Source organism: Pseudorasbora parva, chromosome 8 (genome assembly GCF_024679245.1).
Source record: "Pseudorasbora parva isolate DD20220531a chromosome 8, ASM2467924v1, whole genome shotgun sequence".
NCBI lineage: Eukaryota > Metazoa > Chordata > Actinopteri > Cypriniformes > Gobionidae > Pseudorasbora > Pseudorasbora parva.
The window spans coordinates 33,485,587-33,502,035 of NC_090179.1; the positions used below are offsets into that span (position 1 = coordinate 33,485,587).

The following is a 16,449-nucleotide window of genomic DNA, read 5'->3' on the forward strand; positions in this document are numbered from 1 at the left end:
TATTCAACCTGCTTTGTATTGTTATAATGTCTGTATTATGTAAATGTTTTCTCGTTCTCCTTGTTAACTAAACCAAGAGATTCAAATTTATTTGTAAGCAAAAGTTTGTCTGATGTCTTAACACACCATCCAGTGGACTTTTCACAGCTCCGGGGCTTTCCTGAAAACTACAGATTATATTTCTGTATAATCTGACAGTCTGATCGGCAGAGGGTTATTAACATAACAGTTATTATAAGGGCAGGTCTATCACTGAATATTGTGACCTACTTTGCCTGTTCTTTAAACAGCAAGGTAAAAATGGAACACTATGGCAGCATCTTTCTTACCTGGAGGCTACTGTGTTTAGCTTGGGGTGGAACTGACAAAAGGAACGGCAGTTTCTTTCAGTTTTTCCCCTCCATTTGGCCTAAAACACAGAGTTCAAGGTCATCCAGGTTAAAATGTGTTTTTTTGTTTAGTTTTTTTGAGATTTTCCGTAGCACCGCTCTCTCTGTATTATTTGCAGCCTTTAACATGCTGCCTACAATGCGCTGGATGCTTTACTGAAAGTAATTTAAATCTCTTTAAATGTTGGCACCAGGGAACAATATCGACACCATTGTGGTTAAAAGTTTGCTAAGAGGTATTTCCTTCCAAAGCAAGGTGTATTTGACTCTGGTCAAGCGTATCCATATCAAACTGGTGGTATTGGCCTTGAAAAGCAACATGTTCAGTCCATTATGGATGTTGGTTTTCTTACCTTTTTGGCAGAAGGGAAGACAACAGTCTTTTCTCTCAGTTTTCTCTAGTCAGGTAGCTCCGATTTCAAATGTTATTTTGTTTAGGCAGCCAAGTTTTATTGAAAGCTCATTTTACCAGCAAGGAAATACTCTGTTCTAAGCACTTCTAAATATGGTTTTAATGGCAGAGTGCACCCAAAAATGACATTTCTCTCATCATTTACTCACCCTTGAGACAATAATAAGTTTAATCTTTTACGGAAATTGCAACTCACGATTTAAGATATCATTCATGAAAGTAGCACAAAGATTAAAAATTAGGGTTAGTGTTTTGTTCACATCCCTAAATGAATCTATTAGCATTAGTCAAGTGTATTTATTGTCAGTAATAACAGTGACATTTACTACCAATTCAAAATATTTGATTGTATTGTATTAGACTATCAAACCAACTGCTTTTGAAGCAATTTTCTTCATGTATTTGTGAGAAATTATTCTCTCTATTGTGTTTAATTGCAGGCAATGAGTTCGGCCATCCAGAATGGCTTGATTTTCCACGAATCGGCAACAATGAGAGTTATCATTACGCCCGCCGGCAGTTCAACCTTTTGGAAATGGATCACCTGCGCTACCAGCAGCTGTACGCTTTCGACCGAGACATGAACCGCACAGAGGAAAAGTATGGCTGGCTGGCTGCTCCCCCGGTAAGAGAAGAATCACCCCATACGGTTTCCCTCTCTTTCTTTCCAGCAGGGACAGATTAACATAAGAGCTGGGTGGGGCCGAGGCCCCAGGGCCCTAGCACAGAGGGGGCCCGTGATTGGCTGAGGAAATGATTAACAGTCAATCGGGAGCACCTAAACTTTTCTGCTCCGCTCACCAAACTCCACCACGCCACCACATATTAAGCGTTGCTGTAGTCTAATCACAATTTAAATAACAGATTTGTTTCATGCTACTAAGAGAAATGATGTAAAGTTGATCATTTAGTCACTAGCTTGATTCACTGATGCATAAACAGTATTGAACGATTTAGAAAGAAAGTCTGTGTGAACTTGAATAATTAGCTACACATCAGAAATCACTGATCACAGATCAGGCATTAATGAACACTGTTACTTACAGTTTGTGCTGTCGCATCCATATCTTTTTGAATCCATGTCTGTTTGTAAAGCCTGTGCTGTCATTGCGACTGAATTAAATGTAAAAAATAGACAAAATCCATTTTCTCCAAATTCTCTGGGCAGGCAAAGCAGAGAAAGGGGAGGTAATCTTTCCTCGTATGACAACATATATGGACGATCCCAGATTGGCTCATCTGAGCTTTTATTTTCTCAAAGGCAGAGAAGGATATCCAGGGCTTGGTTTATACCAATCACAATTCCTAGCCACTGGGGGACCCTTAACAGGCTAGGGAAACTCATATTAAAGTGTTGGTTCACCCAAAAATTAAAATGCTGTCATTAATTTCTTACCCTAATGTCATTCCACACCTGTAAGACCTCCGTTCATCTTCAGAACACATATGAGGATTTTTTTTGTTGAAATCCGATGGCTCAGAAAGGTCTTCATTGGGTCAATGGGTCAATGGTCAATGGGTCTTGAGAGAGGAAATGACATTGATGTCAATGGAGGCCTTGAGTCCAATGACTTTGAGTCATCAGATTTCAACAAACATATCTTCATTTGTGTTCCAAAGTGTTCCTAATGAATGCTGCACAAAGTCTTACGGGTGTCGAATGACATGAGGGTAAGTAATTAATGACAGAATTTTCATTTTTGGCTGAACTAACCCTTTAATGTTAAACAACCTCATGAAGTGAAATGTTCATGTCATGGGACCTTAAACACTACTTTAACAGCGGCCTGTCAATGCTTGTCAATCTCAAAATATTTGACCAAATATATCTCAAAAAATCTGATGACCAATCAGATTAAAGTAGGCGGGCTTTATGTTGACAGAAGCTGCTGAGTGCGAATTGTATGCGAGATGTGAGTAGCTAAACTAAGCATTTCATATTTGACAGCTGTTTTAGGATATAAATGTTAAAAAATGAAAAGACCATCAGCCAGAGCTCAGCTTTAGGAGAGGAAGAGGCAGAACAAGAGGGGGAGACTGAGAGAAAAAGAAAGAGTGATGGAAGTGAGGAGAGTGATGAAATGAGGAGAGAGCAAGTATGACAGACAATCTACTGCCCACTAACATGGTTTTGAAAGCTTTTTTGTTTTTTGTTTTGCATGTTTAAAATGCTTGTATATTGATCAGAGAAATCTAAATTTTCTTAGGGGACCATGCTCTCAACCCCCCTAAAATAGATCAAATTTGAGACCTCACTGGTTTTAAAATTCCTTACATGCTTAAAGGTCGCTGCCGTTTCTGGAAACCTGTTTGCTTTGACCTCATATCTGGAGTTAATGCATCGATGCTGTTAATGTGTTGCAGCCTGGATTATTTATATATAGACCTACTTAATATTAAAATGTAAAATTCAGATAGTATATACTCATTGTTTCTCTGCAGTACTAATTATTTATGTGGTAGATATTGTTAGATCGACTACTATGGGGCCCTTGGGTTTGTTATAGCCCCAGGGCCCTATGTGTTCTTAATCCAGACCTGCTTTCCAGTACCAATAAATAATGCGTACGGTTTTTCCTTTATCAGTTAAGCTCTGCGCGTATCACCACAGTTTGGCTTTCTGTTTGTCATCTTCCATGTTCTCAATCCAGCATCTTTTTCTCATTCTAACTTACTTTATGAGCTGCATAAAAGCATCTTTCTGTCACCAGAACATCTGCTGTTTCACTAAAACAACTATCAGTCCCTAACCAGCCCTGCAATCTCATTACTCAGTTGATTTTTAAACAAAATCCCACCCCTCCATATGGAAGATCCGTATATGAATCATTACCTGAGGAAAACATTCCGGAGCGTAGATGTGACTCCATATCCTGCAGCAGCGTGAAGTAATAAATGGGCTGATTTACTGCTGTCGGCCGTGAAGGAGTGAAAGATGGAAGCTAGTGGTAGCTTGTCTTAATACAATGTTCTGGATAAATACAACAAACTCTATCGTCAGCATCCGAGCCATGAAGGATAGGAAAATAATTTCTACTTGTCGCTCAGTTAATAAAAATCATGACCCCTTTTATAGTTTCACTTTTAGTTAACGATAACAACACTGGTGCCATGCCCCGCAGAGTTCCATTGTATGTTCCTTTCACGTGCGGTTGTGTCAGTCTGACCGACAGCGAGGTGATCATGCAAATGAAGGGAATTGGTAGGGATTATATGCCAGACTGTGTAAATGTTTTACTGAAGAAGATTCACTTTCTGCTATGATCCGTAGCTCATTTTACACCTGCCTCACCTTGTCTGTGTCTTACTTTGACCTTGCCACTTTGTTTTATAGATGAAGACTGTTATCACGTTTAAAAGAATTGGAAAGAAATATCTTTTTATTTTTTATTTTTAAAACTTGACTTTCTGTGGTGCAAAAATGATAGAAAATGACTCAATCAATAACTAAATAAAAAGGCAATGCTGTTTTCCAGGAGAAATGTTAGCTAAATGAATAGAAAATTATGTAATTAATATCACCATCATGAAAAACTTTTGGATGTTTGAAACTGTCAAGTCACATAGAAGCATCATATCCATATAAAACTTGAGCACAGTTTTCCAAATCTTCTGAAGTCATATGATAGCTTTAAGTGAGGTAAAAGTTTTAGTCTGTAGTTCAATAAAACTCTCCTTTCAACTAAAATCTGGTGCTTTAATGATATGTGAGAACATCTTGAGCCCTCAGCAGCACTTAAGGATGAGCAGGATGAGAAGGAATCATACACAAACCACATTGGTTCTCAGGCAAACTACAGCTACAGGTTTTATTTTATTATGCCAAAAAATCCATAGAAAACCAAAACGCTCACAGGAAAAGCATACATTGACTACAACAATCAGTTAATTAATTTTTTTTTCTTGTTTTTGCATATGTTCATATTTTCTTTGTATGACAGCCTGGCCAAAAATATGTCCACACAATTTGGCATGTTTTGTGTTATAACAAATAAAACAATTGACTCTGAGCACAACTACGCCACATGGCTTGACAAATGCGGGTGGATTTCAGCAGTAACACAGTCTCTCATATTAGCTAGTAGTGTAACCATAGACTGTAAAAGAAAATATGGACGTTGTGTCTGTGACGTCACCCATAGGATTCCGATAAGCCGTTCTGAAGCTTAAAGTAGAGACGAGCTGGACGTTGCCATCATAACAGAAAATGGGCAAAAAGGCGGGATGTGGGCGGAGCATAGGTGACCCAATGACTATAGACAGCGGATAAATGGCTATCCACCTGCCACTCAAAGTAACCACGCCCTTAATTATGCAGAACTTTAAGGCTTTAAAGGGATAGTTCACTTTAAAATGAAAATTCTGTCATCCTTTACTCACCCTCAAGTTGTTTCAAACCTGTATGAATTTCTTTCTTCAGTTGAACACAAGGGAAGATATTATGAAGAATGTCAGTAACCAAACAGTTAACTGGAGCCTTTGACTTCCACAGTAGGAAAAAAAATACTATCGAAGTCAATGTAGCACCCAACATATAGTTTATATGTTAACAAGAACATGTTGGTGTATATATATATATATATATATATATATATATATATATATATATATATATATATATATATATATATATATATATATATCCAGCTGAATAAATCAAATTTTACTCTAATTTGAAATGTAACGTGAAAAACAACCTGAGACGTGACAATGGGCCTGAGCTTATGACTTTTTTTTTTCTTTTTTTTAAAGATTAGGATGTCAACGTTCTTAGTTGTCTGGCTACATTCTCATAGGAGAGAGTGAATCTCTCACGCCTGTTTCACACAACATGTATTCATTATTTTTATTTAAAATCCAAAAGTTGTTACTGAACATGGCTTGTCAGCATTGCAATTCTCTTTGTAGGTCTATCTACACTCTTTTGTAGATATCATGTTTAAACACACTACATTTAAACAATGTTGTATTTAATTAATTATTTTATATTTATATAGCCTAGTACCTACTTTTGAAACAGCTATAGACTATGTTAAAATAACATAAAACTGCGTAGACATGCATCTGTGGTGGAATTACTAGGTTTTTGCATCGATACAAGTTTGTTTTAATACGGACAATGCACTGTCACTTTAATTCTGCACATCCAGCAAAGAAAAAAATAGACAATAGATGCAGAAACAATCTCTGACCAGCTGTATAGCCTACACACCGCTACTGGAACGCACTGACTTACCGAAACCGTGTGCAGTGTGAAAGCTGTAATCCGTTAACATGGGTATGAACAAATACACACTGCAAACGGAGTATGTGTTAAACGGGCGTCAGGAGGTGTTGTTTCAGATGTGTAGCCATGCTCCTGTATTGCCACTTTCATACTGCTTTCTCGTGCCCCCTGGCCTACATACTGTTACAGTTGTGTCCACCAGCCTTCTTTCATCATTATTATATTTTAGGAGGAAGCCAAAATGCTCTCATACATGCGGTTTTAATGATGCGGGAGGCTGTTCACATGAACACATGCTGTGTAGTTTCACTGAACCTCGGCATCAAGTTTAAAGGAACAAAATTACTTTAAAAGAGTTTAACTCTGCGACCGCATAACAGTTAAGATTAATCCTCAAGTTAAAAAAATCAATAAATCCGTGGATCAAGTGCATGCCGATCCTTGGGACGTGATCCATACGGATCACGGATCAACTGCGATCCGTTACACCCCTACTATTGAATTGTATATATGGATATTTACATTTTTCAACTATAATCTTTTAAAAGGCTTTGGGTACGAGCACAAGATCTGCGTGAATAAGTAAAATTATGCACAATACGAGCAATGCCATGGCGAAATTCAAGCCCTGTAACACCAAAATTGTTCATCCAGAGCAAATTAAAGGAGTGAGTGGAGGCAGATTTCTGTCGGAGAGGATTTCTGACGGATTGAGGGGAGGGGAGGCAGGATTTCTGTAGGAGAGATGAGAGAGCAAGAAAGCACAGCTGGTATCATCTATTCTGCAGAAAATTAGTATTGGAAGCATTTCAGATATTTCAGTATCTGTATGTATTTTTAAAAAAAATCCACTAGCCACAGTGGCTCGTGAGCAAAAAAGTTAATGTCAAGTTAATGTCATATAGTATGCAATTGAAATTGGAATGGACTTGAATTTTGTTCAGATGATATGGTATTTTCAATTTTAAAATGTTTACCATTTCCTTTTGTTTGGGAGAGGCTAATGAGAGTCTTTAAAAAAAAAAAATGAGCTGAGCTGAGCTGAGCTTTGAGCACGTCTTGGTGTCTGAATGTTTGTAATTGCTGTGTATCATCCTTGTCTTTTCCAGGATAGATAATCGACAGTAAAAAACCTTGGCACCCACTCAGACACCCAACTCTCTCTCCACAGATCTGACAGAGTGGTAACAAAGTATCGCTCCAGTGAGAGGAGCGCTTGTGTGCGTGAACTGAATTCTTAATTCCTTCCTCTGTTTCTAAGATTCAACTTCACTACGACTGGCACTCGATGCCACAGCACAGGTCCACACTGAGCAGATCTGCTTCTTTTGCAGTCTGTGGATGGAGACTGGGGTGGGCCAGTGTGTGGAATAGGGTTGGCGATTAAACTGGAACACCTTTTTTAATCATTTTCGATTTAAAAAAAAATGCTGTTCTTTTGAACCTTCTATTCATCAAAGAAAAATAAAAGTATCACAGTTTCTACAAAAATATTAAATATCATTATGTTTTCAACATTGATTGCTTTGAACTATTTCTTGAGCAGCAAATCATAATATTAGAATGATTTCTCATGTGGAAGGATCACGTGAACAGCTTTGTGTCACAGGAATAAATTACCATTTAAAATACACATTAAAATAATAATGTTGTGGTCCCCCTTTTTTACCACCAAAACTGCCCTTACATGTCAAGGCATGGACTCCACTAGACCCTTGAAGGTGGGCTGTGGTATCTGGCACCAATATGTTAGCAGCAGATTATTTCTTTAAGTTGTGAGGTGGGGCCTCCATGGATTAGACTTGTTTGTTCAGCACATCCCACAGATGCTCAATTGGATTGAGATCTGGGGAATTTGGAAGTCAAGTCAACGCCTCAAACTCGTTGTTGTGCTCCCCAAACCATTCCTTAACCATTTTTGCTTTGTGGCAGGGGGCATTATCCTGCTGAAAGAGGCTACAGCCATCAGGGAACACCGTTTCCATTAAAAGGGTGTAAATGGTCTGCAACAATGATTCGGTAGGTTGTACGTGTCAAAATAACATCCACTTGGATGGCAGGACACAATGTTTCTCAGCAGAACGTTGCCCAAAGCATCACATTGCCTCTGCCGGCTTGCCTTGTTCCTAAGCGGCGCACACACACACGGCCATCCACGTGATGTAAAAGAAAACGTAATTCATCGGACCACGCCATCTTCTTCCATTGCTCCATGGTCCAGTTCTGATGGGTCAGCATGGACACCCCTGACTGGTCTGCAGCTATGCAGCCACATGCGCAACAAACTGTGATGCACTGTGTATTCTGACACCTTTCTATCAGAACCAGCATTAACTTCTTAAGTAATTTGAGCTACAGTAGCTCATCTGTTTGATCAGACCACACAGGTCCGCCTTCGCTCTTCACATGCATCAATGAGCCTGAGCCTTACCCTGGTGCTGGTTCACCATTGTTCCTTCCTTGGACCGCTTTTGATAGATACTGAACTCTGTAGACACTTCAAGAGACCTGAAGTTTTGGAGCGTTTGTGTGTCTATATATATATATATATATATATATATATATATATATATATATATATATATATATATATATATATATATATATATATCCACACACCACCCCCGTATTGACAGAAAAACACACCTGAAGGACTCCAAGATGGTGAGAGATAAGATTCTCTGGTCTGATGAGACCAATATATAACTTTTTGGCCTTAATTCCTAGCGGTATGTGTGGAGTAAAATATCACTTGTGCAATACGATCCCAACAGTGAAGCATGGTGGTGGCAGCATCATCCTGTGGGGGTGTTTTCCAACTGCAGGGACAGGATGGCTGGTTGCAATCAAGGGAAAGATGAATGTGGCAAAGAACAGGGATATCCTGGATGAAAACCTTCTCCGGAGTGCTTAAGACATCTGACTGGGTCGACGGTTCACCTTTCAACAAGACAATGACCCTAAGCACACAGCTAAAATAATGGAGTGGCTTCACATCAACTCTATGACTGTTCTTGAATGGCCCAGCCATATCCCTGACTTACACCCAATTGAGCACCTCTGGAGAGACCTGAAAATGGCTGTCCACCAATGTTTACCATCCAACCTGACAGAACTGGAGAGGATCTGCCAGGAGGAATAACAGAGAATCCCCAAATCCAGGTGTGAAAAACTTGTTGCATCTTTCCCCAAAAGACTTGTGGCTGTATTAGATCAAAAGGGTGTTTCTACTAGGGCTGTCAAAATTGCTCGAATATGACGTTCGAATATTCCCTCTAAAATACGAATATTCGAACTATTCGAACATCTGGGTGCGCATTTTGTCAATGACGCACGCATTACGTCAATAACAGGACAAATTAATACAAAGAGACATTAACTACTTGTACAGGTAGTCTATTTAAGTTTATACATATTTGACAATGCATTACTTACACAAAAACAAGTAAATTAACTAATGGCCAAGACCGCAGACTCTCTCTCTCTCTCTCTCTCTCTCTCTCTCTCTCTCTCTCTCTCTCTCTCTCTCTCTCTCTCTCTCTCTCTCTCTCGCTCTCTCGCTCTCTCGCTCTCTCGCTCTCTCGCTCTCTCGCTCTCTCTCTCTCTCTCTCTCTCTCTCTCTCGCTCTCTCTCTCTCTCTCGCTCTGCGGATAACGGTTTAAATGAACAAAAAAAAGAGTTTTGTGCAAGCAATTTAAGGTCGCGAGACTCGTGACTCTTGTCCCAAATATATACAAATATGTAGCTTACATAGCTTGCATATAACTTTATTCGCGGCTCAACAATTTTACCTCCTACCAACCAAAATCCAACGTACTTCCAGACATGGCTTTTTAGATTTTGGAGGGTTAAAATCTCTTTCTCTGCTGCGGTCAAGTTGGGCGCTGCACTTTCTGCCATCTTCACTGCAAGACGCGTGTCAACTTTCAGCAGTGAATCCTGTGACCTGTCCCTAAACCCCCATCCGTGCTCGCTCACTCGCAAAGCAGACAGCCATATAAGTGTATATAATGATACACTTATAAGATAATGTTTCTGATTGGCAAAAAAAAAAAAAAAAGTGGTATTCCCCAAATAAAATCACTCTTAGACCCATAAATTGTGAGACAAGAAAGCATTACGAAACCAACCTAATGAGATAATCTTTCAGAAACGTATTTAAAAACATTGCAGCATGTTGCTTTATATATCTCCATGATATTATAAATCTCTAGCAGAAATCACAACAACTATATCAAGAATTTTCAATATCTCCTCCAGCCCTGCAGGGGACTTTGCTTGAAAAGCCGGTTGCATGAGCCACCCGCCAATTTGAAACTGTTTCTCAGCAGGCTTCTAAAGACTAAAAGCTGTGATTTTTAGCCGAGCACTGTTTACATGCCGCTCCAATCATACAGAATGCCCGCTGTGCTGCAAACAGGACTGCTGTTCAGTAACTCATCCCTGCTCTCGCTTCCTGTCTGTCTGTGCTGTGGGCCAGTCATACAATATTTACAGTATGTCCACTACTGCACACAGCAGGTCATATACAATATGTCTAAACACGAGCTGCTCAAATTCTCTAGTTCTGCAGATTTTTTCATAATAGTTTTGTTTACATCAGTTTTTGTGTTTTAGAGTCGGCATGCAATTTTAAAGTGAATGGACCTTGGTGAAATAGAATGGACCTCGGTGTCTACTCTCAAAATAAAGTACATAATGTTACAATACATATGATAAAAAGTAGGGATACAAAAAAATGGCATTATCGTTTTTTGCCTGAAAAAGAAAAAGCTAAAAATAAATAGCTGAAATTAAATGCCTAAATTGAAAATATAAATGTGAAAGAAAATATTTTCTTTGCTAGAAAATATGTAATATTTAGCAGGATCTATGGACAGAACTACAATATAATATACATATCTGTGTATTTACATTTACATAAATGCATTTAGCAGACGCTTTTATCCAAAGCGACTTACAACTGAGGAGTACAGGAAGCGATCTGTCATGAAGAAGAAAGGCAAAAAGTCCCCATAATACAAAGTTTTTTTTTTTTATTTAGAGTATCAAAAAACTAGATTAGGGAGGGAACAGAGAAAAATAAAGGAGGAAGAATTAGAATGTTTAAATATATATATATATATATATATATATATATATATGTGATAAGATTAAGTGCTCATGGAAGAGCGTCTTTTGAATGAAGCGAGTGATTCTGTCGTGTGTATGGAGGGACGGAAGATCGTTCCACCAACTGGGAACAGTGAATGAAAAAGTTCTGGAGAGGGATTTTATTCCTCTTTGTATACCTTAAATAATGAACCGTTGCGTTTTTATTACCTTACAATGAGCCATTTCTATCTACACACACTGCAGGTCACAGTGTGTGTAGATAGAAATGGAACAGATATGTTCATTCTTCCTCATTTGTTTTGTCCATTTCATTCCTAATTAATGTTATTATGCAATGAGGTTGATCTCATTTGTGCCCATCGAAAAAATGTAATGCTGTCTGTGAAATCTGTGTCTGGTGCCAGGTCCTAGGTCTCCTTACAGTGAAGTCGGCAATTTGCGCCACCGTGTTTCTACCGTAGTCCCAAACGGACAAACTGCTCTACAGAGCGCTAGCTACTCTCTTTGTCCTGTGTCGGCCACCGTAGCTTCTCTATGTGCTTCGAAAGGGAGGGGTGAGTGGATGCAATCCAAAGTTGAATGGTTGTAATTCATGAATTCTTTTAAATACAGACCTAAGGTTGGTCTCTAAAGAAGACACTCAGCAGTTTATTGCACTTCTAAATATGTAGGTATTAAAGTTTATTAAATATGTTTTATTTTATAGAAAAAAATACATGCTGTCTTACAATTTGGACTTTCTAACTCATTATTGCGAGTTTATATCTCATCATTCGGTTTTTCCGCAAATTCCAAGTTTATGATTTACATTTCTGGCTTTTTTTTCAGAATTGAGAGATATAAACATTAAAGTTTTAAGTTATAAAGTCCGAATTGTGACATAAAAATTTGCTATTTTTTATTCTGCGGTGAAAACTAGCCTCGTGTTGCCAAACCTTCAGACTGACGGCAGAAAGTCTGGACTCCATGGCAACTTTTATTGGCGAAAATCTGTTCAAAATGTCATCTGACTGACATGTGAAACAACCAATCACGGTTAGTTTTGTTCATCATCGTTTAGCAGTCTGACGTCGTCTAGTCAGAATATGAGTCTGATACTGCTTTATCGGACTGTGATTATGGGGTGTTTCAACCGAACCAGGAAAGAAAATTCCCCTGCACTCAATTGGATAGACCTACAACCAATCAGAGCAACGGAGTAAGTGACATACTCAACTCAACTGCACGCGTGCTGGAAGAAGATGTGTAAACAATCTTTGCCGGTGTTATAAAAATAATTTAAGGATACACGTGACGGAGTACTTACAACATGATCATCATTTCTGAGAGGAATAGTAAAGGTGAATGCATATACAAACAAGTTCTCAGTTTAGTAAACTAATTTAACCCAAGCGCGTTACTGTTGATCATCTGTCCATCATCGTATAAAGCCCGCCCTGACAATCTGATTGGTCCGAACAGCTCTGGTTCAATCATAGTTGCTCCACAACGGATCAAGTCCAGACCAAACCTACCGATCTCAACTGTTGTGGGCGAGGCTAAGTTCGGCTGGCATCCAGGCTACATGTTTAGGTGTGGAAATGAAAAGTCGCCTTGGCATATAAAACTCTTGGATGTTTTTTGCCATAAACTTCACCTACTTTTTAAAATCCAGCATTTAGTTGATCCTGATAAGTGCGTATTGTCACAGTTGTAAACACAATGGCTTTGTTCCATGAGGGGGCTTGGCATCATGGCGGCTTTGTTTCCATGCGGACCGTTAAAGAAAATACTGAAGAATTCATCCAATCCGATAATGACTTCGAAACTCCTGAAGTATTTTTAATGTGTGCCTTATGCATAAGACGTTCTGTCAGTGGGCATGACATCTGAGGCTGAGACTAGGTGGAAGCAAGCCTCACTAGGAAACTTACAACCTGTGATTCGTACATTTTTTATTGGACACTTATGTCCCTCCATTGAGAGTACCTCATTCATAAGCATACTTTTAGCTATGAAATGAAACCAGCAAGACGGGAAACTCTATTAAAACACTAAAGCTGATTTTGTATGCACTAAGGGATATAGTTCCAGCACTCCATAATACACATTATCTCCTGTTCACCAGTTTGGCGCCAGTATATCATGACAATGAAGAGCATTGCCTCACCTCCTCACTCCCATGTCTACTTCAAAGGATCCGCTTTTGTGCCAGCCATGTCAATGAAAGTGTAACCCCTTAGATCAAGACTAATTTACAGTAAATTCCACCAAAGTACAAGACTCATGTTACTGTTGCAAAGAATGAGAAATGGCTATTGAAGTAAAAATGTATCCTCCTTTTGATCCTTTTACAAATGAATTAAATTATAGTGAATGTTTTCTTAAATACATTAAATATTAAAAATAGTTGCTCGTAAAGGAAGATGCTAGAGGCATGTTCTGTACTAGATTTATGTGGTTAATGCGTTATGAAAAATTAAAGGGAATTTTGTATGACTGACCAGCATCGATGACAAATCTTTGATAAATGAGATGATAAAAATGTGCAGCTGACACAATGTTTGCTGTTGGTTACTGTATGTTTTAGAACCAAATACAGGCATTTGAAGGTTATATTCAATACTGAGGTTTGTTTCGATCATATTAATGAGCTATTTAAAAAATATATATATATTTATCTTAACCAGACGTGCAGGGAACACCATTGCTTTTAGTGAGAAGCCTTTGGAATCATTGATACAATGAGCATGAGAATTTTAATGTAATGTTATTTTGAAATGATATATTATAATTTTGTCATTGACATATATGTTGGGGTATGATTTTCAGTTTAAACAGTCACAACAATTTCCGTAACTTTTTGCACTCTACTGGTTAATAAACAGAACTGCATGCGTCTTGCGTAAGAACATTGCAGCCAGAGCTATTTCTCTCTGTTTATGTCTATGGCGGATCACGCAGGGACTGTGCTCCTCCGCAGTGGTACCTACCAGTCTGGCCTGAAATAGTCCCAATATAAACACGTATTATAAGTGTACCATAATGATTCAGGGTAAGACAAAAACATGGTTTGGAAAATGGATTCATGTTGTACATTCTCATGATATAATTTTTGTAAATCTTGAGCACAAAAAAAGTTATGTATTTAAATTACAATATTTAGATATTCTGAGCATGTAATTAAACTCTTACCCTAAACCTTACTATATAACAGATGAACCCAAACATTATGCCTAATATGCTGTTGGTTCCTCTGCGTGCTTCCAAAACCTGTTAGACCCGCCAATGTATGGAACTCAACAAGACCCCTAAAGGTGTCCCGTGGTTTCTGCATTTGGCACTAAGACGTGAGCAGCAGGTTCTTCAAGTCCTGTATGTTGCAAGGTGGAGTCGTCGGAGATCGAACTTGTTGGTCCAGCAAATCCCACAAATACTCAAGTGGATTGAGATTCCTGAACAATGTGTGCAGTGTGGCAGGGCGCATTATCCTGCTGACCAGGCTACTTCCACTAGGGAAAACCATTGTCATGAAGGGATCTTCTGGTCTGTAGCAATGTTTAAGTAGTTTGCAGATGTCAAATTTAAGTCCACATGAATGGCCTGACCCCCCAGGTCCCAGGTCAAAGTCCCAGCAGAAGGTTGCCCAGAGCTTCACACTCCCACTGCTTGTTGCTTTCCCACAGTGCATCCTGGTACCATCATTTTCCCCAGGTAAATGATGCACACGTACACGGCTATCAATGTAACTTAAAAGAGAATGAGACTCATCGGACCAGACAACTTTCTTTCACTGTTCCAAGGTTCAGTTCTGACACTCTTGTGCCCATTGTAGACGCCTTCGGCGGTGGAGAGGGGTCATCATAGGCACTCTGTTCACAAATCATTAAGATTTGTGACACAGTAGACCTTATGTTGAATCTTACCAGACGGGATAGCCTTCATTGCCATTGTCTATCAGTGAGCCATGGGTGCCCAACACCCTGTCGTTGGTTTGTGGTTTGTCCCTCCTCGGACACTTTTGGGAAATTCTCACAGCACACAAGCTCATCTTTATTCCTGCCCATTTCTCCTGCATCCAACATGTTGATTATGAGAACTGATTGTTTGCTTACTATCTAATCTACCCAGACCTTAATATGTGGCCTTGTTAGGAAGTGAGCAACGATATTTGCTTCACCTGTGGCTGGTCATAATGGTTTGGCTTATCAGTGTATTATATAATATAAAACACTGGATATAACAGGCAAAATGTATTCAAAAAGTACAAATATTCCAATTTGCCTGTTAAGTGTTTTATATTGTTGAAAAGTGGCTAGGTATAGGATCTGTGGTTAGGTGCTTTAGAATATCTATGAAAGTATATTATAAAATCATTTCCACTTTTAAAGGCATACATAAAGCAAACAACTATAAACAATGGAGTACCCTTCATATAAAAAAGGGGTTAAAAAGTGACACCAAGGGGTCCTGACCAAGTATCCTTAAGTGATGAGTTGGGAATGAGAACGCAACTCAAGAATGCAACCCTGAGTAAAACTGTTCTTGTTCCCTTCACCTGGATCTTCTATCGGTTCGATACAAGCATTTCTTATCTCTCTTTCGAATTCAGTTCCCAAACTGGCTGACGGTCTGGACCACTAAAAATAGCGGGGCAGAGTGACATTGATAATCTCTGGTAATGGCACATTACAGACTCGTATTTCTGCTGGAAACCAGCAGCTAAATCATTCGCAGTCATCTGCGGCTGACAGTGAGCTGGAGTTTTGCCCCGACGGTGTCATCTCTGGATTTCAGTTTTTTAAAAATTCTGCACTTCAAAAGTTTGGAGTTTGAAAAGTCTGTTTTTTTTTGTTTTTTTTGTAGGGAGAAATATCTTCAGTGGATGGATACTTTGAAAATATGCTTCTTGCGTCTTGATATTCATTTTATTTGAAATGTTATGGTTGCAAAATTAAGCTGATCTGGGCCACTAATTCTCCAATATCTGCATTGAAAACTTGAACTTGTTTAATTTTATTCTAAAATCTTGTTCTTTTTCAGTTGTATTATTTTTTTATATATATATATTCCCCTTATTCATTTATTCATTACACATAAACTTGAAATTAATGGTAAATAAGTAATAATAATAATAATAATAGATTTTATTTATAATGCACTTTTCATTCCGAAGAATCTCAAAGTGCAACAAAGGGGGGGGGGGGGGGGGGGGAATAACAACAAAAAAATGAATAACAAGTAAAAATATAGAATACTACAAACAATCAACCAACACAGAAAACAGAACAGAAACAGAGCTGATGGTGAACAGAAACAGAGCTGAT

At 38.6% G+C, this 16,449-nt stretch overlaps 1 protein-coding gene across 1 annotated transcript in view; it reads left to right on the forward strand.

Moving 5' to 3' along the window:
* gbe1b (glucan (1,4-alpha-), branching enzyme 1b) overlaps positions 1-16,449 on the forward strand; it is a 188,468-nt gene that overhangs the window by 121,422 nt on the left and 50,597 nt on the right. Inside the window, exon 13 of the mRNA XM_067450980.1 lies at positions 1,242-1,426. Coding sequence (XP_067307081.1) covers positions 1,242-1,426 — 185 coding nt within the window. The remainder of the gene's footprint in view (positions 1-1,241; positions 1,427-16,449) is intronic.